The sequence below is a fragment of the Ictalurus punctatus genome, chromosome 3 (assembly GCF_001660625.3).
Source record: "Ictalurus punctatus breed USDA103 chromosome 3, Coco_2.0, whole genome shotgun sequence".
Classification (NCBI taxonomy): domain Eukaryota; kingdom Metazoa; phylum Chordata; class Actinopteri; order Siluriformes; family Ictaluridae; genus Ictalurus; species Ictalurus punctatus.
Window position 1 is genome coordinate 7,433,322 of NC_030418.2, and position 25,691 is coordinate 7,459,012.

The 25,691-nt window shown below is 39.5% G+C and overlaps 1 protein-coding gene across 2 annotated transcripts in view; it reads left to right on the plus strand.

Annotated features, from left to right (window-relative positions):
* The window catches only part of wdr11 (WD repeat domain 11), a 128,756-nt gene that overhangs the window by 61,566 nt on the left and 41,499 nt on the right, over positions 1-25,691 (plus strand). For both annotated transcript variants that reach the window (XM_017464559.2, XM_053679497.1), the window contains 5 exons: positions 1,191-1,297; positions 10,362-10,437; positions 14,876-14,984; positions 16,523-16,647; positions 18,574-18,721. In XM_017464559.2, coding sequence (XP_017320048.1) covers positions 1,191-1,297; positions 10,362-10,437; positions 14,876-14,984; positions 16,523-16,647; positions 18,574-18,721 — 565 coding nt within the window. The remainder of the gene's footprint in view (positions 1-1,190; positions 1,298-10,361; positions 10,438-14,875; positions 14,985-16,522; positions 16,648-18,573; positions 18,722-25,691) is intronic.

Genomic DNA, 25,691 nt, shown 5'->3' on the forward strand with positions numbered 1-25,691 from the left:
CAAAACATTGGTGGTGCTGAAGCGGAGCTGTCTCTTCAGCACCATAGCGGCAGTCGTGGGAGGAGCGTTCTTTTCCTTTTGTGCGCCAGCCGCCAGCCTGTCGCCGCACCTAAAACCAACCCAAAGGATTCGGTCGTTGGAAAAGGGATACACTTTTCTCTCATTCTTTCCATGTGAAGCAAGATCACTGTGGTGCGCACAGCTTTCTGATGTATGGACATTCCCAAACTTTGCAGTATATCTTACAATAGAAATAGCTCTGCATATCATAGACACAATGTCTGCCCTAACACTTTGGCTTTGTTTGTAGAATTTTTTCTAATTATTAGCTCTAAAACAAGATCTTGGTGACCGTTGAGTATTTTTTAACTAATCCAGTTTGGCTTAAAAACTGCATCCCTGACACCCCCTGGTCATTAACTGTCCTGTCTGCTGCTGATCCTCCAATGAAAATTTAAATTTTCATTAAAATTGCACTTTTATTAGAGCTTATTGCAGTTTCTTGCAGATAGTAACTCTGGAGCGCTAAATGTTTTTCCCAATTACTGTGCAACGTCTACTTAGGAAGTTGAACAACTTAATGGAACATCGGCTTATATAGACGTTTTTGGAATTGATGGACAAGTATGAAATTGTGAATCAGTACTTTATGAAAGTTAACATCTGTTGAACTGCTAACAGGGGCATAGTAGCTTAGCAATTTGCAAGTTTGCCTCACAACTCTGCGGTTGATGACTTGAATCCCGCCTACGCTGTGTGTGTGTGTGGAGTTTGCACGTTCTCCCCGTTCTTTGAGGGTTACCTCCATGTGCTCTGGTTTCCTCCCCCACTCCTAAGACATGTATTGTAGCCTGATTGGTATTTTCTGTAGGCTGTATGAATGGGTGTGCAATTGTGCCCTGTGATGAGTTGGCACCAATTCCTGGGTTTTCCCTGCCTTGTGCCCCGAGCTCCCTGAGATAGGCTCCAAGCTCCCCATGACCCTGTATAGGATAAGCAGTATGGAAAATGGATGGATGGATGGATTGACATATATGGCTGGCCCTGTGTTCGAGCTGCTACTGATCTCTGTGAACTCATTTATTTGCCACTGACAGGATTTTAACTTACTAAACAAGGTCAATGTATCTATGTCTCCATCCTTCTCTCTTTTGCTTTTCCTCATACATGTCTCTTATATCCTGTCACAGAGGGATCGAGTGGGTTAGTCTGACAAGTTTCCTGTCCTTTGCCACCTCTGCTCCCAACAACCTGGGCCTTGTGAGGAATGAGCTTCAGCATGTGGATTTGCGTACAGGTGAGCCACACACACAGACCAAATACAATAACCAAACACAAGTCTCATATCAATATCAGAAGATACACTGCCATATAGCTTTCATTCCAATCCCATGCTAATCCAGGCCTGGAGCCACTATGTGGACATGCAGTATAAGATTCATAAAACTGATTGCAAAATTGCCAGTTTGACAGGAGAGAGATTTTTTTGATAAGTAATTTAATTTTTTATTTTTATTTTATTAACTTTAAGACATTGAGAAACTCAGTTCTGCACTTTTGGTTTTATAAGCAGGACTCACTTATTGTTCACAAGTAAAGGGTATATATAATTAGACTAGAAGACTAGGTAGGATTTAGGATTCATTAGTGACTAATCTGGGAGCATATTAAAGGTATACCCTGACTGTGAAATCCAGTTCCATTCTCATTTTGGACAGTAGCTATTTCAGAATAAAAATACACTCATTATCTTATGAATTAACTCCATGTAGGAAAAGATAATGTTGCCAAAATCCCCTAAAAAGTATCCTAATGCCAATGGTGTCAGAATTTCTTTTATTCAATTGAAGATAAAATACACTTATTACTTGATAAGTAATTGACAGATTGCTTAAACAGTGATGGATTGCTTGATTATTAGGTAATGGCTTCTATGGGCAGTGGTGATGTAATTAGCTGGCCAGATGTGACGGGGCCTTGAGAAAGGTGTTGTAAAGGTGTTGTCCTGAAAGGTGTTGTAGGTGCAGACGCACTCTACACCATGTTAATATGAGTAAAAACCTTTCCGACAAAGGTCACTAACATTTATTTGGTTTTTATTAAAAATTTTTACAGTGTTGACTGCCCAGCTGTAACATATTTTATATATGTTTAGATATATATATGTTATATATATGTTTAGATATTTTATAATATCTAAAGCTACGTGTGTCTAAAGTCACAAATGATTGTTATATAGTTTGAAATTTTCAAGCTTGGTGTTGAGAGCTGCAGCATATATATATATATATGTTAACCTTTTATTTTATTATTCTATTTTGCGTTTTATAATGAATAAATTGAGGTTGTTTTGGTTAAATTTGTGCTTTTCTGTAAAGAAAAACATGTCCAAAGTTTAAACGATAAGCTGACCAGTCATCAGCAATGGATCTTACTGTAAGCAGGCAGAGTTCACAAGTTTATTGTAAGAATCAACATGTTATATAAAATGCGGTCCTAGAGGTTTAAAATGCTGTGTCCGCCAAACTCTTATGTGCACCAAATTAAAAATAAATGTGGCCACTACGGGCACGATTCACATGAATTGTTTAGTCATAATTTAATTATATTTTTAATATATAAAAATATAGCAACAATGTGCAATGTTGGAAAGTATCATATAGTCAAAAATAACACAAAATGTATCAGAGTACAATTCCAATTACTGCATTACTTTTCCAGAAAATATGTTGCAGACTTTTATATTATTGCCCATCAAAAAATTGGAGCTCAATTAATTGTTACCATATGGCAACACCATGCATTAAAGGGTTAACTAATCCCTGTTTGCATAACTCAACTCTGAATATGACCCAATATGTACAGTAGGAAGCCATTTTAGATTCAGCCTGTCAGTGTGTACTGTCAACCAAAGCTTTAGAGAGTGGATGGAAAAAGGCAGAATAAGAGAGAAATGGGGCCATTAGTGAGATGTTTGAGAGGGCAATGGCCCACTCAGCTCATTATTTCTTCCCTTTAACAGCTGCATTTGGGAAATGGGGCAAACGAGACCACAATTTGTGAGGGAATTATTGCTAAACAGCATTCTGTTTTACTTTCATGGAGGATTTTTTAGATGTCACAAGGAAGTCTAATGACAGAATATGGCCTGTTTGTTGTGTGTATTTTATGCTGTTTGTAAAACCTCCTGCTGGTTGGGATAAATTTGAAAAGTTTTTAAGCTATCCTGGTCATTGTCACACATCGCTGAGCTTATTAGTTTAGACAAATGTTATGTAATGTAGTGAAGCATTCCAAACAGCAAAAATAAAGAAGTGCTACAAGCTGTATAATTATTCAGATAAGTCATAGTCTAAAGGTCTAAAATATTTGATAACAGTTTAATAATAAAGTTGATAAAGGAATGAAGGCTTGTTAAAACCAGTACTAGATCCCAATGCACATTATATCTGTGACAAATTTAAGTAAGGAATAACTGACGACGGGCCGTTGAATTATTAGAAAAACAACTCAACGGACCAGAATCAATTATTCTGCTTATACCACAGTTACCACACCTCAAGACATTGTTCAGATGTTTTATTTCAAGACTTTAGTCAGGTTTTTGTACTTAAAATATTGTTGTGTGTAGAACAAATTTATTACACATCCCATCTGAAACCTCTGTTGCTATTTCCAAAACATAATTTTAGAGCTAGTAACTGAGGCTTGAGCCATTGATATGCAGTTATTGGAGGGAGGGAGGGAGAGAGAATATTTTTTTTCCCCATTTAATGCTGATAATATAAAATAGAATATTTTAATTTCTATTTTAAAATAGAAAAATAGAACAAATAAATATTGATAAGCCTACTTGTTCACAGGGTTTTTTTTTTTTTATTACTGCAGAAAATACAATAAATAAATAAATAAATAAATAAATAAATAAATAAATAAATATTGATATTTGTTCACCGGCTTCACACTTATGCTCTCTCATGCTCTCTCTGTTTCTTTTTTTCTTTCTCTCTCCTATAACTGCATATCAGTGGCTTAAGCCTCCGCTTCACCCATGGCCACATTACCACCTCGGATATGCGTTATTTTATTAATAATTCAGTGGCCCGTCGTCAATCATTCCTTACATATTTCTGGAAAATCTACATTTTCTGTCATTTTGTTTGTTGGTAAATGTGTGTGCTGTGGTGGACAGTAGGCTAGTTTATTATCCGTTATTTCAGTTGGCGAAGTGATATGGAATTGTAATGTGGTCAAGACCTGACTGGAACAACTTTAGCTGTGCGTTTACTGAAAAATAATTGCACACTGTCTGCCAGTCAGTCAGAATCGAGAATTCAACAGCGCTGTGGTATGATTCCAAATATGTGATTATAAAAAACTGTGGAGTGTCTATATCATTGCTATTTTTAAGTTTTATTACCAAAAACCCACCCAAGCAAAAGGGAAGCCTTCTTATTGATTAGTAAATTGCATGGATTCTCTATCTTTAAAGTTCTCATGAAATCAAAATGATTGTTTCAGAGCTTTTTGTTCCTGTCCATTAGTCTTATGGAAAGCAATGCAATAGTATATCTAGAAAGAAATTGCAAAAAAAACAAAAAATGTTTTACAGATTTTCGCTTGTCCGATTAACTGCTTTCTAGCATGTATATGTATATATCCCGCGTATGTATATATGATACTAACAGGTATCACTCTAAAGTAACTTAGCAGTAAACATGGTTATTTGGTGTGTTTTTGGCTGTACATACATATTTTCCCAAGCAACCTACTTTTTGGGTGATGATCTCTCAGTTTAGTATGCAGAATGTGGCCTGGCTATGCCTGAATACAGGCGTAAACAACTTAGTCCACCAGGCCCTCATTCCCTCAGTGCATAAGACTGTGTGTATATCCAAGAGCAACACTTCTTATCATGGCCCACTTCTGCAGGCTGTTTCCTGTCTGCTGCTGGTTTACCTCCATAGCATGATTAGTATGCTGTCGTAAATATAACATGACCATAATGAGCAGTCAGCCAACACATCTTAAATCCTCAGCAAAGAGCGTCAGCAGAGTGAACACTCGTACACAAGCATAGTGGGTTTGGGAAGTGTGAAAAGAAAGTAGATCCCTTCACTTTTATATATATTGTTATATGTGTTCTAGATTAAACTTCAAATTGCTTGAATCAATCCGCACACAATAATTTTATTTAAAGTCAAAAACTAAAATCTCATTGAAATATTCAGACTCTTTATTCAGTACCTTGGCAGCAATTGCTACTCCAGGTCTTCTTGGCTAAGTCTCTACAACCATTGCACACCTGGATTTAGGCAATTTCTCCCATTGTTCCTGGAAAATCCTCTCAAGCTCAATCAGATTGGATGGGGAACATCTGTGAACTGCCATCCTCAGGTCTCTCCACAGATGTTCTATGAGGTTTAAATCTGGGATTTGGCTAGGCTACTCAAGGACATTCAGAGACTTGTCCTGAAGCCACTCCAACATACTGCTCAGTTGATGAGCAATACCTGTTTGTTTTTTTTGCCAGATATAACTCTCGGAGTCCCCCCCCGCAGCTCGTACAGCTATCATGCCTGCAGGTCAAGCCTTTTCTTTTATCAGCCTCGATTACAGTTGAAGGACACTGTTTTTACACTGTCCGCCTACAGATTTTCTTCCTTAACTTATCATAGCTGCACATGCACCCAGGCACAAGTGTGAAAAGGAGGGCGATCTCATGCTTCCTCCAAGACACGTGAAGCCAGCCAACCACATCTTTTCAAGCTACATTGCAGGACAGCGTAATATGCTCAGAGGAAAGTATTATCCATCCTAGCTGGTGTCACTGTGATTGACAGGCGAGAGAGTTTGCTAGCTCCCCACCCGAGAACATGGCCACTTTTGCTCGCTTAGACGCCCAGCTATGAACGGCTGTAGCATGGCCGAGATTTGGACTAGCGATCCCCCGGAGAACATGGCGGATGCTTTTCTGTTTTGCCACTCAGGAGCCCAGTCAACTGTGTCTCATGGCCATTCCTCTATATAAACATCATAAAAATTCCAAAGTGTATGTTGGCATGAAATGTTGTTGTTGTTGTTGTTGTTGTTGTTGTTGTGAAAAATATACAATAACTGCACAGGATGCAGTGGTAGCTTAATGGTTAAGGTGGTGTTCTACTGCTCAGAAGGTTGTGAGTTCAAACCCCAGCACTGCCAAGCTGTCATTGTTGGGCCCTTGAGCAAGGGCCCTTAACCCTCAATTGCTCAATTGTATGAATGAGATAAATGTAAGTCGCTCTGGATAAGGGCGTCTGCCAAAAATACCATTACATAACTGTAACTAGACTGGACAATAGAACAGTATTCGATGGGAGAAATCAGTGCTAACAATTGTCTGTAAACTGTTGAGTGTAAATAGAAGCATAGCTGCAATACCAAGTCAAAAGTAGAAGCAAGTACAACTTGTCCCATAGCACCATTACAAACTGACAGTGTGCAGTGATGGCTGGGGGATGGTGGGTTGTTCCAACAGGTTTGATTGGTCCAGGTGGGAGTTGGGAAGCAGGAGTATGTTGAGTAAGCTGTCTGCCTTAGGATTAAAATTGTTTGGGAGACTGATGGTGGTGGCACAGATGCTCCGGGTGGGTGACAAGTCCATGAGAGGGGTGGGAGCGAACATCCAACAATGCTAGTCGCCTTGTGGATGCAGAGTTTGTGGTAGGAGACCATAGACCCTTTTCATCTTTCCTCAAATTGCTCTGGTTCCTCATTAGGTGATCCCTCGATTTCAGTTAATAATTAACAAATGGTAAAATCCAGCACACATTTTGAGTCAAGACTACTTTATGATGTGCTCTTTCCATCCATCCATCCATCCATCCATCCATTTTCTCTACCGTTTATCCTACACAGGGTCGTGGTGGAGCCTGGAGCCTATCAGGGCACAGGGTGGGGGACACCCTAGACAGGGTGCCAACCCATCGCAGGGCACAATCGTGCACACATTCACACAAACATCCATACACTGTCGACAATTTGGAAATGCCAATCAGCCTACAACGCATGTCTTTTGACTGGGGGAGGAAACCGGAGGTTCAAGGCAAACGTGCTAACCACTAAGCCACCATGCCCCCAATATACTCTCACTAAATTTTATTTTTAATATGTACTGTCAGACCCATTGTTACCTTTGAAAACATTTGTCATCCCAATGCATGTTTCAGTACACCCACACACACACATTGCTGACTTTCACTCCATGTTAAACTGCAAGTTTTATTTTCAAGGATTTTGCTTGTAGCTAATTAATTTTAGCTAACCACTAATATTGGATGTAAAAGTTATCTGACATTAGGTACATTGGCTGTTCCTTACACTGAAGACCAGGAATACAGTTGACTAAGATGAACCCGATTTTGTATATTTATTTTTTATTAGTCTCATTGAGCATACATAAAACAATATGTTCTTTCTTCTCCGGCTCACCATAACTGAGGCTTCAAGCTCTCTTCTGTCAGAGCATAAAAAAACATAAAAATTGATTGACCATGGCTGCTTATGCTTTATATTCATCCTTGTTGAAGATTGACTAGCAGATAGAAGATTGACTAACCTCACAAAGTTTGGGAATGGAAACCCCCCCCGAAAGTATTGGAACGGCAAGGCCAGCTCTTTTGTTTTTGCTATACACTGAAGACATTTGGGTTTGAGATTAACAGTATTGGGACTGTATTAGCCCAATACACCATAGATGAACAAACTATCTTCTTGCTGTTGCAATATAGAGCATTCTTTTCTTTATCATTGTGCTTAAAATCCCTATTTTTTTGGTCTCAGAAAATGTGATAAATTGTGATAAACTGTTAGACTCTTTAAATACTTTCAGTCTTGTCCAACTAATCCTGATAAGTGAAATATTGCTGTGCTGTACATGTGACTTAGTCCACAGCAATCCTCTTCTTGAAAAATGATAAAGCATACTGTAGGCTGCTGCTCTCCTAACTGAAAATCTCTCTGGTTGTGAAATAAATATCATTCACACACACACACACACACACACACACACACACACACATATATATATATATATATATATATATATATATATATATATATATATATATATATATATATATATATATATATATATATATATATATATATATATATATATATAAGCCCATACGTATAGAAGCCACATCCATCTTTTCACACTTAGACCATCTTGAGTAGCAGTGAATGTTTGCACCTTTTGTAATAGTTGTGTACAGTACGAGTCCCTCAGTTGTACTCAGTGTGAAATGATGGATCTCAACAGTATATAACCACTGTTGGAAAGGGGTCAAATATGCCGAAGATGCTGGAAAAACAACGAATGTGCATGACCTTGAGGATTTTTCTGAAGAACAGTGGGCAGTTTAACTGCTCAGGATAAACAAGGGACTCATGAACAACTATCACAAAACATAAAAACAGTCATGGATCATCCAGGTAACAGCACACAGGATTAAGAATCAAGCATATGTAAATGTTTGAACTGGTTCATTTGTTTAAATTCAGTTATTATTGTGTCTTGTGGACAATATGTAAACATCTGTTATATGAAATAGCTTATTCAGGGCAACACTAAATAAACAACAACATGCAGTTTTTATGATCCCGCTTTAAAAAGAAAATGAACATTTAGCAGCTTCTGCAAGGCATATATTAACTTGTGACCTCAACCGTATAATTAACATGTGGTCTTCAATGGCATTCAAGATTTATTCAATAATGAGTTGGTTTTTGCGGTTTAAACTTCTTGCATGGACATCACTCACAATCTGTTCGACTACCCGTTGAGAGTGTTACGAGTGGGATTTAGCCCATGCTTTATCTCTACTTAAAGAAAGCGGAGAGCGATGCACCAGTCGTTTAGTCTGTCCAACTGTCTCACCTCCACATCTGTACACTCTGCTCAAACAGTTCATCTTCCAAAGCTTCAGCTTTCATATTAATACTGGCATCCATGCCATCTGGTAGATCCTAACTAGTTGAGCCGAGTCTTTAGCGTAACTTAGTGGAATCGTGTCATATACAGATGTGGCCTTTACGATTGTGTGTTTTTTCTCACGGTTTCACGTGATTCGTCACGTGTGATCACGTGGCACCCTGCAGGCACGCTTCTTAGAATTAATGTTCATTTATTGTGCTTCACATAATAACCACCAGGTGGCGCATGGAACAACATACTGTAGCTGAACACATACTACACTAAAAAAAAAAATGGAATGTGGGTTAGATTTAAGAAAAAATATTATTCTTCTCATCAAAACTTATGATACACTTAATTTAAACAAGTTTCTAATTACAATATTGAATTATGGCTGGTCGATTCACGTAGTACTTTCATTGCATTTTGGAAATGCAGCATTTGCTGTCTCCATGACTTCTATATTGGATTTCTCATTAATATGAAACTGAATGTCACTGGAAAATGGTGAGTGAGAAAAGAAGCTCTTTCTCTTTTCTTTTTAAGCACTAAAAACAAAATCTGACCCTTATTTGAAATGTTTTGTTTTTTGCCTCCTCTTATTTGACCCCATTTTAACTACTCTAGCAACGTCTGCCTGTGATTTCAGCTTGACAGACCAACACTAACTTTTCACAGAATGACTAAGCACATCACAACTGTTTTATTTATGTAAATGCCCAGCTACCGTAACTTTCATGCGATTCTAAAATCTAGCCCAAATTATATAGCCTTTGTATTGAGAACACCGTGTTCTGTATTTGTGTTCTTCCCTGAATTTCCTGAGCTCATAGTTTATGAACAGGTGGGCTCAGGAAGCATCAAACCCCTAAAACGCATTAGGAAATACAATCCCTGTCATCACCTTTTTTTTTTCTCTCTAAATTTTGTCATCTATTGCCAAATTCAATTGCAACACTACACCACAGAGGATATTATTCTGATTGAGGAATGATTTTAAATACACTACTGACCATCACACCCCTATGTGCTTGTTGAGCATCCCATTCAATATTTAGTCCCCCTTTGCTGTTATAATAACTTCCACTTTTCTGGGAATGCTTTCCATTAGATTTTGGAATGTGAAATGAGCAACATTTTTTGGAGCAGCTGGCTCCACATGTCTCAGAGAAGCATGTGTTAGCTTTCGCCCTCCCTGGGTTGTAGCTGTAGTGGATGGATGGGAAATGGATGGTGACCAGGTTGGGAGACAATGGGGTAAAACATGATCAGAATGATCATTATAATGGAGTAAGCATTGCAATAGATGTTGTAATTGATTTTTTTTTTTATTGAGCTCAAAAATGAAAGAAATCCTTATATCTTACTCTTGTCCTTTCTCTCTCTCTCCCTCTCTCTCTCACAGGCAGGTGCTTTGCATTCCGGGGTGAGCGCGGCAATGATGAGCCAGCCATCGAAATGATTAAAGTGTCGCATCTAAAGTGAGCACGACGCACCAACACACTTTTCTCATTCCCCCTCTCAATCCCTCTTGGATGATTGGAAGACTTAGGTGCCGAAGGCTCCCTCCTCAGAGTTGGCTTGTGATTAATGTCTCTCATTTCACTTTTGACATACAGGGTGGAGTATTTCAGAGAGAGGGGCAACCCAGACATGATTTTAATCAAGTCACAACTGACACTGGGGATGGATTCTTCAACCTTTTGTCATTGTTTGGCATATTTCAATTTGTCACAGAAGGCTTTCATGCTCTGGTCCTTAGTGACTTCCAGGAATTAAGCATTTATCCTGCAATAATTGATCCAGATCACGGCATTCATACGGAAGCCGTGGAGTGTTAATCTTTTCTGAATGTAATTTTCCTTTACTGACTTTCCCGATTTCATTTTGGAAATGATTTTGGAAACTTTTTGGCCAAAAGTCTGAGCCTGTAACTCACTGTAGTTTATAGTTATTTTATTTTAAAAATACTATATTTGTTAAGTAGGTGTGTAATAAAAAAATTAGACAGTGACTACGTTTGCATGGACAGCAGTAATCTAATAATTGCCCTCACTCTGTGTAAGATAATAATGTGATTAAGGTGTTTACATGACTCGCTTTTAGAATACTCCAGTCATGTTCCCGTTTTACATGTTATAGAACATAATTAGATTAACAGCCTGCGTCATTACGTCACTGCGCCACACCGTCTGACGTCCTTCCAGAATTTCACGTATCAACATACAGTTCGTCTACGTTATGGTACCGTTTACAGTTTCGGGTGTTTTTATTTATTTTTTTTACGAACGCTTTAGAGCAGTTACGTATTTGTCCTCCTATACGTGCTAATAGACAACTGCTTGAAGCCGTGGGCTGCGTCTCAAACCACGTAATTACCGTCTATATAGTAGCCGAAGTACATGTATTTTTCCCCACTACAGGCCTACAGTAGGAAAGTATGCGGTTTGGGGTGCAGCCGAACTCTCTTGTTCGCCGTAAAACGAAAACTGCCGTGTATGATCGTGTTCTTGGGCAAAATGCGGTGAAAACTCTCACACGATGTTTATAATGTGATTAAGGTGTTTACATGTCTGTAAAACACGTCCATAATGCAACTAAAACAGGAGTACTCCACCTGTCTTAATTCGATTAGAGCTTAATTCAATTATGACCTTAATTAGATTAAGGAAGTAAAAAATGCTGTTTACATGGTAGTGTCTTAATCAAAGTATGGTCTTAATTGGATTAAGAGTGGATTATTGTTGTCCATGTAAACGCAGCTAATGTTAGTTTCATCTGTTTGAGAAATCCTTTTATGAAATTATGTCTTAATTATGTCTCAATATCTTGTTCTCCTAACATTTGATTCATTGGTTTATTAGTCAGTCAATAGTACACACACTACACCTGATCCTGACTTACTTTCAGTGCCTTCCAAAAGTATTCACCCACCTTGGCAATTTTTCCTATTTTGTTGCCTTACAACCTGGAATTAAAATGGATTCTTGGGCGGTTTGTATCATTTGATTTACACAACATTCCTACCACTGAAGATTTCAAACAAGAAAAATAAGACCAAAAAACGTAAAACTTGAGCGTGCATAACAATTCACCCCCTCCAAAGTCAATACTTTGTAGAGCCACCTTTTGCAGCAATTACAGCTGCAAGTCTCTTGCGGTACATTTCTATAAGCTTGGCATATCTAGCCACTGGGATTTTTGCCCATTTTTCAAAGCAAAACTGCTCCAGGTCCTTCAAGTTAGTTGGATTCTGTACACCAGGTACAGCAGTCTTAAGTCATACCACAGATTCTCAATTGGATTGAGGTCTGGGCTTTGACTAGGTCATTCCAAGACATTTAATTGTTTCCCCTTAAACCACTCGATTGTTGATTTAGCAGTATGCTAAGTATGTCCTGCTGGAAGGTGAACCTCCGTTCCAGTCTCAAACCTCTGGAAGACTGAAACAAGTTTCCCTCAAGAATTTCCCCGTATTTAGCGCCATCAATCTTTCCTTTAATTCTGACCAGTTTCCCAGTCCCTGGCGATGAAAAACATCCCCACAGCATGATGCTGCCATCACCAAGCTTCACTGTGGGGATGGTGTTCTCAGGGTGATGAGAGATGTTGGGTTTGTGCCAGACATAGCGTTTGCCTTGATGGCAAAAAGCTAAATTTTCATCTCATCTGACCAGAGTACCTTCTTTCACATGTTTGGGGAGTCTCCCACATGCCTTTTGGCAAACAGCAAACATTTTTGCTTATTTTTTTCTCTTTTTTTTGGACACTCTTCCGTAAAGCCCAGCTCTGTGGAGTGTATGGCTTAAAGTGGTCCTATGGATAGGTACTCTAATCTTCATTACGTAGCGTTGCAGCTCCTTCAGGGTTATCTTTGGTCTCATTGTTGCCTCTATGATTAATGCCCTCCTTTCCTGGTCCGTGAGCTTTGGTGGGCAGCTCTCTCTTTGCAGGTTTGTTGTGGTGCCATATTCTTTCCATTTTTTAATAATGGATTTAATGGTGCCCCATGGAATGTTAAAAGTTTTGGATGTTATTTTATAACCCAACCCTGATCTATACTTCTCCACAACTTTGTCCCTGACCTGTTTGCAACAAAATACGAAAAATGTCAAGGGGGTGAATACTTTTGCAAGGCACTGTACTGTGGTCCTTTTAGGTTTTACTGATACTATAGCTTTTGTAAATAATAGCAACATTTTTCAACTTATGTCCCCACAACTATAGGCAAATTTGACCTTGTAGAGACATTGGACTATTCCCCACAAGGAAAACTTGCTAATTTAAAATTTTTTTTATTAATTAACCCTAACTATTCACTAATCAGCCACATTAAAACCACCTGCCAAATATTGTGCAGGTCCCCCTTGTGCTGCTAAAACAACTCTGACCCATTGAGGCATGGATGCCGCAAGACCTCTGAAGGTGTGCTGTGGTTTCTGGCATCAAGACGTTCGCAGCAGATCCTTTAAGTCCTGTCATTTGCGAGGTGGGGCCTCCATGGATCGGATTTGTTTGTCCAGCACATCTCACAGATGCTTGATTGGATTGAGATCTGGGGAATTTGGAGGTCAAAGCCTTGTACTCTTTGTCATGTTCCTCAAACCATTTCTGAACCATTTTTGCAGTGTGTCAGTTCTCATAATCCTGTTGAAAGAGGCACTGACATTATGGACTACTGTTTCCATGAAAGTGTGTACTTGGTCTGTAACAATGTTTAGGTATGTGGTACATGTCAAAGTAACATCCACATGAAAGTCAGGACCCAAGGTTTTCCAGAAGAACGTTGCCCAGAGCATCACACTGCCTCCGCCGGCTTGCCTTCTTCCCATAGTGCATTCTGGTGCCATCTCTTCCCCAGATGCACACGCACCTGGCCATCCATATGATGTAAAAGAAAATGTGATTCATCAGTCCAGGCCACCTTCTTCCATTGCTTCATGATCCAGATCTGCTCACGTTCCAGGTATGGGTGCTTTCAGCGGTGGACAGGGGTCAGTATGGGCTCTCTGACCAGTCTTTGAAACGCAAAATCACCAGTGTTGATTTAACACCCACAGTGTTGAATTCACATCCTTCCGTGTTTATTTAAGTCCATTGGACTCATATAAACACTCTGGGTGTTAGTTCAGGCTAGGGATTTTACTGTGCCCATACACAGCAATGCACTGTGTGTTCTGACATCTTTCTCTCATAGCCAGCATTAACTTTTTCAGCAATTTGTGCTACAGTACCTCTTCTGTGGGATCGGACCAGACAGGCTGTCCTTCATTCCCCATATGCATCAGTGAGCCTTGCACACCCATGATCCTTTCACCGGTTCACCGGTTGTCATTCTTTGGACCACTTTGGAAGGTAGTAACCACTGCATATCAGGAAAACCTCGAAAGACCTGCTGTCTTGGAGATGCTCTGACTCAGTCGTCTATCCATTACAATTTGGCCCAGGTCAAAATCACTCAGATCCTTACACTTGCCCATTTTTCCTGCTTCCAACACATCAACTTCGAGAACTGACTGTTCATTTGCCACCAATTACATCTCACAACTTGACAGGTGCTACTGTAGCGAGATAATGAGTGTTCTTCACCTCACCTGTCATTGTTTTAATTATGTCAATGGAACGTCCCTCTAAAGATTGTCATCACAAAGCAGTGTGTGACTTTTGACTTCATAATATGACAATTACTTGAAAATGTGTAAATATTTTTTTCCCTCTTTGTGCATGCTCATGAAGTGTGTGTGTGTGTGTGTTCTTTAACAAAATCTTCAACCTTTATTTTATAAAATATAAAGAGCAAGAAGGATTTAATTTGGGTTATGATTAGATTAATTAACTCTGTCAGTGGAAGGTCCCCATTAAGGTATTAAGCGTGTGTGTGTTGGTTGTGTGTGTTTTATTGTGTGGGTTGCTCTGTAGGCAGTATCTGGTGGTGGTGTTCAGAGACAAACCCCTGGAACTCTGGGATGTGCGCACAGGAACCTTGCTGCGTGAGATGGCCAAGAACTTCCCCTCAGTTACTGCATTGGTAATGTGTGTGTGTGTGTGTGTGTGTGTGTGTGTGTGCCCACTTCTTATTATCAGTTTGAGAAAACTGTCTGAAAACCTCGCCTCGCTCTGCAAAGACACCGACTTCATTATCTGACAGGAAAACTCATAAAGAGCGGGCGAGTTGTTTTTTTTGTTGTTGCTGGGTTTTTTTTCTTCAGTTCTTACCGCAGGGCAAGTAAACAGTAAAACAACACGAGTGAATTCCAGCAAATAAGCACCGCAATAATGTTAATAATTAATGCTTCTCCCCAGATTACAGCCTGCTCATTTCCATATTGATTGCACCCTCTGGGTAGATATCCACACCGCTGTCCTCTAATGATCAGGACCTGAATTATAACCTCCTGCTGCTCACTGGCTTGTTCTGTGTGTTTCATGGCTCACTGCAGCTCTTTGCTAATGTGCAAAGTTTGAAAGCATGATCAGATGAAGTGTTTGTTAACATTTTTTGGCTTGGAAAAGTTCTGAAAAGTTTTTGTCCCGTCTTTGATTTACCAGGGGAAAAAATGGATGTGGGAAAGCTGGCTGGTGAGTGGGAATTGGCAATGAAGAAAATTGGGGGAAATGATCGATGCATTGTTCAAAAATTATTTTATGTAAAGCTTTGTTCTGATTCTGATTCCAAGACAAATGAATGATAGTCCCGGAAAAGCTACACCAAATGAACAATATCCAAGGTTCGTGAGGGTTTCAGTTCAATTTAGATGAAGCATATGTAATATCTGATTTCATAAGAGAGCAGGCAGAGTAGACTTGAATAATCTAGTGAATGTTATAAAACGTCAAAAGAAATATTAGACAAAACATAGTTCAGGAAGTGGACTAAATGTTTCATTTCCTAAGACAAATTAAAGTTAGTCCAGGAGTATAGTGTGCATCAGATGCATCACTTCCTAAGTGCACTTAAGCTTTAGAAAATAAAACTAAAGAAACATGAGTTACTTTATAATTTGTAGAACATATGAAGGAACTATTGAGGACTCCAATGAAAGATTAGTGTTTATTAGTCAGTGTGGCTCTCATGGTCTGTCGAGTACATTATTTGAAGCTTATATTTAGTTTCATACAAATTGTTTGTCTGAGAAATTGCTATGTAACTTTAACACACTTGTAACTCCGATGATTGACAATTGTTTTTTTTTTTGTTGTTGTTGTTGTTTTTTTAAACAATTTTAAGCTGAAATGACTAAAGTTTTTAGTCTATAAACCAAAATGCTGGGTAAGACAAATATACCTCACTTCAAGTTGTACGGACTTAAAATTGAATTTCAATTTTGTGTTTGTCTCCTATCCCTTGAAGACAAGACTATCTTAGAGTTTTGACCATGTGGGAACAAAGAAAATTTTTTTCCCCTCTGTTTATTTTCCTGAAGGTTTCCTTTTTGTTTACTGAGGTTAAAATTATGGTTAGTTTTAGGTGTAGACACACCATTAATTAACTGCATGTCAACAGAGGTCCTCAAAAGAATAGCAAGACAAATGTGTGTGTGTGTGTGTGTGTGTGTGTGTGTTTAGGAGTGGTCTCCCTCGCACAACCTGAGAAGTCTGAAGAAGAAACAGATGGCAGCCCGGGAGGCCATGGCCAGACAGACCACGCTGGCGGACGCTGAGCAGAGCAGTGTTGAGTCGTCTGTCATCAGGTCAGAGGTCAAAGATCATCCTGGTAGCTAATGACTAGGCCCCTGTAATCTATTGTGTCTCTATTCTCATTATTTGTGTGCTCTTTGCTTCTAACACACACAGTGTTATTCATTTGTGAAACTCTACATGAATCTGAATCTACATCCTTTTCACTGTCTGAAAGCAGAGCCCAAATAATGTGCTCTATACACTAGTGTGTATAAAAGACCCCATAATACATTGCAACTTTAGGATAAATTCTGTTCTGTGGGATATACAATTGAGGTCATAAGTTTACACATGCCTTGCAGAATCTGTAAAATGTTAATAATTAAAAATTAAAATAAGAGGGAACATAAAAATTGCAATTATGTTGTTTATTTTGTCCTGCCCTGAATAAGCTTATTCATATAACAGATGTTTACATATAGTCCACAAGACACAATACTAACTGAATTTACACGTATGAACCAGTTCAAACATTTACATATGCTTGATTATTAATCCTGTGTCCACGACTGTTTTTATGTTTTGTGATCATTTTACATCAGTCCCTTCTAAGGGGCAGTACTAAATAAAAATAAAAAAAAGGTCTTTAAACAAAATAATAACAATTTACATCAATCATCCTGTTCAAAAGTTTACACCCCCTGGCTCTTAATGTATTATGTTGCCTTGAGCATCAGTGAATGTTTGCGCCTTTTGTAATAGTAGTGTACGAATCCCTCAGTTGCTCTCAGTGTGAAAAGATGGATCTCAACATCATATAGCGACTGTTGGAAAGGTGTCAAATGTTTTCTTGTGGACTATATATAAACATCTGTTATGTGAAATAGCTTATTCAGGACAGTACTAAATAAAAAACAAAATGCAATTCTTATTATCTCCTTTATTTATTTATTTATTTATTTATAATTATGAACATTTAGCAGATTCTGAGTGTGTTCGTGTTCTAGATTTCTGTCTTAAATCACATCTGTTGTTTAGTATATTATCAGTGGGTTTGCACGGAGCTCCTGTGTGTAGTGAGCGGAGTGACATTTTGAAGACAGTACATTATTAATTTCATCCATTTTAATCAAAAACAAATACATTATTTGGAGCGAAAGGATAATGCAGATAGGAATAGGACTCTCACTGTTTGTTTTTCTTCTTCATCCGTCAAATTTGTCCAATGTTTGACTGTTGCGGTAAATCTCCAAGCATGAGAGGCTAAATTCTCCTGCCCTTGAGCTTCCATGCACAACACGTGTCCTCTGGCCGTGTCTTTAGTGCAGCAGCGTGTGTGTTGGTTTCGTCGATAGCAGGGAGGTTTGTCCTGCTTCGCTACTCTGTTTGATCCGTGTCAGGGCTGATTTCTCTCCTCTGGCACAACGTGCCTCTGCTCACTTTGTGTGGTGCATGTTCAAATACGAATTCAGTGTAACTTGTTTTTTTTGTTGTTTTTTTAAGAGGCCTATGCAGACCATACATTGTGTACAGGGCAGCACATCTTCCCTGGGGTCTCTATAAACAAATAATTAATTGAAAAATATATTTACTTGCAGGTTCAGCGCACTGTTTCATTCTTCTTAGTTGTTATTAAATGCAACTCATTCTCCAGTCTATCTGGAGTGTAGTGGTAGGGTTCACATTTTATTTGAAGAACAAACTAACTAACTAACTTAAGCCACACCCACTTCTGGCATAAATCCAAATGCAGATATGGATATTTGGATGTAGAAACTCTGCTATTCTTTTGTGTTTTCACTGGCCATAAGATCTTGTCAGATTTACCTCAGCACTGTACCATTGCAAAATAATGAGCAACCCACATAACTTGAATTGCAAATCCCGCTCTCAATATTATTATGCTAGGAGGTGCTTCTGATTCTTTCTTGTAGTTAACAGTGAGCAGAGAGTTCAGAAGTCTAACAGTGTTAGATCTGTGTGTCTTTCTCTTTCAGTCTGTTGCAGGATGCAGAGAGCAAGGCAGAGACCAGTCAGGGCATCTCAGCCCGCGAGCACTTTGTGTTCACTGACACAGACGGCCAGGTCTTCCATATCACCGTGGAGGGAAACACTGTAAAGGAAGGAGCACGCATCCCTCCTGATGTAAGTAATAGTAATTTACGAACTGAACTAGTTACATATTAGTTAAGTGCCACACCTAAAATGAATAAAGATCCAGACAAATACCTATCAAAACAATCATTAAAAATCAAACATAACATTAAAAAAATAATAATAAATATGCATGTGAAAAAAAACCCTCTCATATTTATTCAGATTCCAAGTACTGTTAAATATCATAGCCATAATATGGACTGTGTAAGGAATATAACACGACAACGCTCTGAAGTGATTTGTTTTCTTAAACCGCAGCATTTTTTGCTAATTCGTTTTTTTTTTTTTGGCTTTTTTTTTTTTTATCCTTTTATGGCTAAGTTTAACATTGTGGAACGTTCACAAAACAAGTTCCTGTTATCAGTTCTGTTATAGTAGCTATAAACAGCCTTTTTCTTTCTTGAAGTTAATAAGACAAAAACTATGCAGGTAGTCATGTTACTGTGAAATTGCAATACCTTTGATCACAAAGACTATTCTGTGTTGGAAAACTCAAAGTTACAGCTTTACCGTTGATGTTTACAAAGCTCTGATGCTGAAGACTCCTTGCATCAATGCTTAATAAACATCTTCTCACAGAAAATGTCACCATATGAACAATTACCTTACTCAAAAATTAAATTCCTTTTTTTTTTTTTTTTTTAAACATAAATCTGTTTGTATGGGGCATCTGCAATACAAGTCCTTATGTAAGTTGTTACTATAAGAACAATTATATAATAGTATTAGATCAAGCGCATTAATATACACCGATCAGCCATAACATGAAAACCACTGAAAGGTGACGTGAATAACATTGATTATGTCATTACAGTGGTACCTGTCAAAGGGTGGAATATATATTAGGCAGTGCGTGAACAGTCAGTTCTTAAAGTGAATGTGTTGTAAGCAGGAAAAATGGGCAAGCGTAAGGATTTGAGCGACTTTGACAAGGGTCAAATGTCAGTGGCTTCTTTCAGCAGGATAATGCACCATGCCACACTGGCAAAATTGTTCAGGAATGGTTTGAGAAACATGACAAAGAGTTCAAGGCCTCCAGATTTCTCAGATCTCAGTCCGATCAAGCATCTTTGAGATGTGCTGGACAAACAAGTTCAATCCATTGAGCTTCCACCTCGCAACTTGAAGGAATTAAAGGAACTGCTGCTTACGTCTTGGCGCCAGATACCACAGCACACCTTCAGAGGTCTTGTGGTGTCCATACCTCAACGCATCAGAGCTGTTTTAGCGGCACAAGGGGAACCGACACAATATTAGACAGGTGGTTTTAATGTTATGACTGATTGGTGTACACCTTGAAGACGGAACTATTATCTGAGCCGTGCTGTTGTAGAACGTTAATCACCTTCTGACCAATAAGAATTGAGAATTCAGCAGTGATGTGTATAAAATGTAAATTTAAAAAAAAATCAATGCAATGTTTTATTGACCAGATGCATTACTTTGTGGGGAATGGTGGCTTCGTGGTTAGCACATTTGCCTCACAACTCCAGGGTTGGGGGTTTGATTCCTGCCTCCACCCTGTGTATGCGTAGTTTGCATGTTCTCCCTGTGCTTCGGGGGTTTCCTCTGGTACTCCAGTTTCCTTCCCCAATCCAAAGACGTGTCGTAGACTGGTATTACCAAATTGTCCATGAATGTGTGTGTCTGTGATTGTGCCCTATGATGGGTTGGAACCCTGCCCAAGGTGTCCCCCACTTTGTGCCTGGAGTTCCCTGGGATAGGCTCCAAGCTCCCCACAGTCTTGTGTAGGTTAAGCAGTATAGAGAATGAATGGATGAATGGATGAATGCCCTACTTTGGACATGTCATTTTGTTTGTGCAGCCTTGTTTGTGTTCTGCTTTCAGATTTTGTACTCACTTGGCCATTTTTATTTCTATTACTTTCCCCTCACAATGCTGTTATTCATTTATTATTTCTTTTTTTGTCTCTCTTGCCAGCCAGTTCAAGATAGATGAAATTCAGATTGTTTGCTAGCATATAAAAAAACTAAATCAGAGTAGCCACATGGACCACATAAGATAGCTTGTATAATTGCCACAACTTTTTTGGACACCAGGAAAAGAAAAGGGAAAAAGCCACAACAGTTTTCTGAACACACATCAGATTCCTTCGGGTTAACAGGTTTTAGAGGACAGTGTATCTCTAAAACGTTTAAATGTATTTCTAGCTGGCCTGTAATGCACTTCCCAAAGTGTTAGTTTTAGTGGGTCTTCTAGAGATACTAAGGAAAATACATAAGCTGTTTTGGAGTTCTTCAGTGTTAATGACAGTGTTAATCACATGCAGTTGAAATTCTCACTGGGACCCATTTTTCACCGGTCATGGAAGCTCCAAAACTTGGATGGTCTTAGTGAGCACGGTTGTAAGTTTTAGCAGATCCAGTCAGTGAACCTAAATTGAGCAGGATGTAGTATTGAGAGAGCTTTATTTCCTTCTAGGTGGGAGCCTGAATTTGCAGCTAGTTTTCTCTATAAGCTAAAATCAGTTTGAATTGATTGCTGATTGGTTTAATTACAACACCTCCACATCCAGCAAGAGTGATGCTTATGAGTAATTGTCTAAGCTCATGATATAGGGAGAGAGATTTACTTCAATATCAACCAATGCTCACAGTGCTGCCTACTAAAAGAAAACCTCCTCTGTAGAGCTTGTAAAGTCACTTTATTATTCTGTAACTCATGAATACAGAACAGGTTGACGGCTCTCGCCAGCATTATTGCACATACTGCATATTGTAAACTGCTACTGCTTTAGTGCATTCTCATCAGCGGTGTGCAATGTCAAACCTGATTAAACACCTCTTCTGCCATACAGTGTGATTAAGTAGAGTGAGAGTTTTTTCATTGCAGGTGCAACAGATTTGTTGTTTCTGAGGTGGTGTTTGAGGACTGATTTATATGCTCCTATTCCCTGTATACCATCCTGAACACATGTTCTAACAGTCTAAGAGTCTTTTCCTGAGAAATGTTTGCTGTATTCTCACCAGGTCTTTAGAGTTGCTAATTGTCACTTCTTTTACTTTTTTGATGAATGCGATAGACGTGATAGACATTTTTTGGACACCAGATATCATCTGTTTTCAAAGTTGTGCTATAATCTTTACTCTGGCAGTTTCACACCAATTCACACTTCCAGCCATGTGAACTTAACATAAATTACACGGCAGGAGTGGACAAATCGCTAGAGTTTGTGTATCCAGGCTATCGGTTTTTCATTTACCATGGCCTGACAGGCAGGCAGGTTCCATTGGCTGTTAATATAACCGTCACCAGCTTTGTTTTTTTTTTTCCCCCAACTTTCCTCGTAGTCCCCAACAACCTCACAAAGAAAAAATGTTTACTCCATATTCCCTTTCAGAAAAGAAAACTTATCCTGTTGCTCCAATTGGGTCATAAAATTCTAAGTAGTGCAAAGCATGTTGCTCATTTACAACACCATATGCTTTATATGTGTGTGTGTGTGTGTGTGTGTGTGTGTGTGTGTGTGTGTGTATATAAATGTGTGTGTGTGTGTGTGTGTGTATGTATATATATATATATATATATATATATATATATATATATATATATATATATATATATATATACACACACACACACACACACACACACACATCCATCCATCCATCCATTTACTGTACCGCTTATCCTACAACGATTCGTGGAGATCGTATCCAAGGGGACTAGAAGCACAAGGCAGGGGACACCCTGGATGGGGTGGCAACAAATTGTAGTGCACAATCACCCACATTCATTCACACACTACTGAGCTGTTAAATTACTATTTTAACCTTCACAAACCATTGGCAACATAAATGTAACAAAAAATACCACTATTGCATCTTGCTATTGCCATTTAATATTTTTATTTCATGTCATGAGCACCTAAACTAGTTTCCTATAAAAAAAAATAGGAAATTGGTTTCAACGGAAAAAAAAAATGTATATAGAGGTATGTGTAGAACTTTTATTATATTACAAGTGTATAAAAATACAAATGAACCTGTTTTGTTATTGCATCACTGTATTGTGTTCTTCAGTTCGCGTTATCTATATAACTGTTATCCACCACAGTTGTATAGGCTGAGAGAGAGAGAGTAGAGTTACCTTTAGCAGCATATCATAACAATAAGTTTCATGCTTTATTACTGCTTTTAATCTGTCTATCAATGACAACAAACTTATTTCTGAACATAGCTCTGTTCTTGTAACTTTTTTTCATTTTAATTCCTAAAATGCATGGTTTATGATATTTACTACATTAAGAAGTACATTTCACATTTTACATGAAAGTCAAGACTGGAATCACCAAATGCTAATGTTTACGGGTGGGCGATACGACTGCAATCTTGTTTTGTGATAACGATACGTTTTCTCAGGTCTATCAGTAGTGTTCAAGTAAGAAATTCTACAGAAATTGAATAAAGCAATTAAATGTAAAATAAAATAGACTTGTATGAAATATACAGTGATTCTTATTAAATTTGCTAAAGTTATTCAGTCATCAGAGGGGTGAGTGATTTTCTCTTTGTCTTTTGTTGTTTGATGAACATTGACACAGACAGCAGCAGGTTTATTAGACTGCTGTCACTCTAAGACATAATGCATAGATCCAATATACTGTATTGACACACCTCAGATTTTTCCCAACTGTTTGCATACACTTAAGACATAACTGACTGTGTTTACATGAATACGGCCAGACCTGCATTTTGACATGATGTATGTGTATTTATTTGACCGTCCAAGCATAATAAGGTGCTAAAGAGAACTCAATACACTCTATGCACAAACGCTGCATATGTATTTCCGGTATAATCTCAGCCAGACTTAATTCCGTATAGCGAAGTGTACTAGCGGCAAAACTCTGTCATACAATTCAATTTACAACGATTAATCTAGTATTGTTATTATTATTATTTGTGCGTGTGTGTGTGTGTTGTTTATATATATATACATATATATATATATATATATATATATATATATATATATATATATATAAAATATAGAACATGTCCGTCCGTCCGTCCATCCATCCATCCATCCATCCATCCATCCATCCATCCATCCATCCATAACCGCTTATCCGTTAATCGGGTCGTGGGGGCAGCAGCTCCAGCAGGGGACCCCAAACTTCCTTTTCCCGAGCCACATTAACCAGCTCTGACTGGGGGATCCCAAGGCATTCCCAGGCCAGTGTGGAGATATAATCTCTCCATCTAGTCCTGGGTCTTCCCCAAGGTCTCCTCCCAGCTGGACGTGCCTCGAACACCTCCCTAGGGAGGCGCCCAGGGGGCATTACCAGGTCCCCGAACCACCTCAACTGGCTCCTTTCAACGCAAAGGAGCAGCGGCTCTACTCTGAGTTCCTTCCAGATAGCCGAGCTTCTCACCCTATCTCTAAGGGAGAAGCCAGCCAACCTCCTGACAAAACCCTTGTACCCGCGATCTAGTTCTTTCGGTCACTACCCAAACTTAATGACCATAGGTGAGGGTAGGAACGAAAATTACCCAGTAGATCGAGAGCTTTGCCTTCCGGCTCAGCTCTCTTTTCGTCACGGTGCGGTAAAGCGATTGTAATACCGCTCCCGCTGCTCCAATTCCCCGGCCAATCTCCCACTCCAATGTCCCCTCATTCGTGAACAAGAGTCCTTCACTTGGGTTAAGTACTCATGCCCTACCCGGAGTAGGCATTCCATCGGTTTCCTGCTGAGAACCATGGCCTCAGATTTAGAGGTGCTAATCCCCATCCCAGCCGCTGCACACTCGGCTGCAACCCAATCCAGTGAGTGCTGAAGGTCATGGACCGAAGATGCCATCAAGACCACGTCATCTGCAAAAAGATAGTCAAAAAAAGATCAGGCCACCAAACCGCAACCCCTCCCCACCATGACTACACCTCGATATCCTGTCCATGAATATCACAAACAGGATTGGTGACAAAGCGCAACCCTGGCGGAGACCAACCCCCACCTGGAACAAGTGTGAGTTTTCGCCGAGAACCCGGACACAGCTCTCGCTTTGGGCATACAGCAATTGGATAGCCCTAAGAAGGGAACCCCTCAGCACCTCCCACAGTAAACCCCTGGATACCCGGTCATATGCCTTCTCCAGATCCACAAAACACATGTCAACCACATAGGCATACTCCCAGGCCCCCTCCAAGATCCTTGCAAGAGTAAAGAGCTGGTCCGTGGTTCCACGACCAGGACGGAATCTGCATTGCTCCTCTTCAATCCGAGGTTCGACTATTGGCCGAACCCTCCGTTCCAGCACCTTGGAGTAGACTTTACCAGGGAGGCTGAGAAGTGTGATACCCCTAAAATTGGCACACACTCTCTGGTCCCCCATTTTGAACAGGGGAACCACCACCTCGGTCTGCCACTCCTTGGGCACTGTCCCCGACTTCCACGCAATGTTAAAGAGGTGTGTCATCCAAGACATCCCCTCCACACCCAAAGTTTCAGCATTTCTGGTCGGATCTCATCAATCCCCGGGGCTTTGCCACTGTGTAGTTGTTTGACTACCTCAGTTTCCTCCACCAGGGAAATTGACGATGATCCCCCATTAACCTCCACCCCTGCCTGTACCATAGAGGCTGTGTTAATCAGATTCAGGAGTTCCTCAAAATGTTCCTTCCACCGTGCAATTACTTCCTCAGTTGAAGTCAACATTATCCCATCCTTACTGTACACAGCTTGGATGGTTCCCCTGTTCCCCTTCCTGAGGTGGTGGATGCTTTTCCAGAAACACCTTGGTGCTGACATAAAGTCCTTCTCCATGTCCTCTCCAAACTTCTCCCACACTCGCTGCTTTACCTCTTTCACGGCAGAGGCTACAGCCCTTCGGGCCTGTCGGTACCTTGAACTGCCTCCGGAGTCCTCCGGGATAACAGATCCCGGAAGGCCTCCTTCTTCAGTCGGACGGCTTCCCTGACCACCGGTGTCCACCAC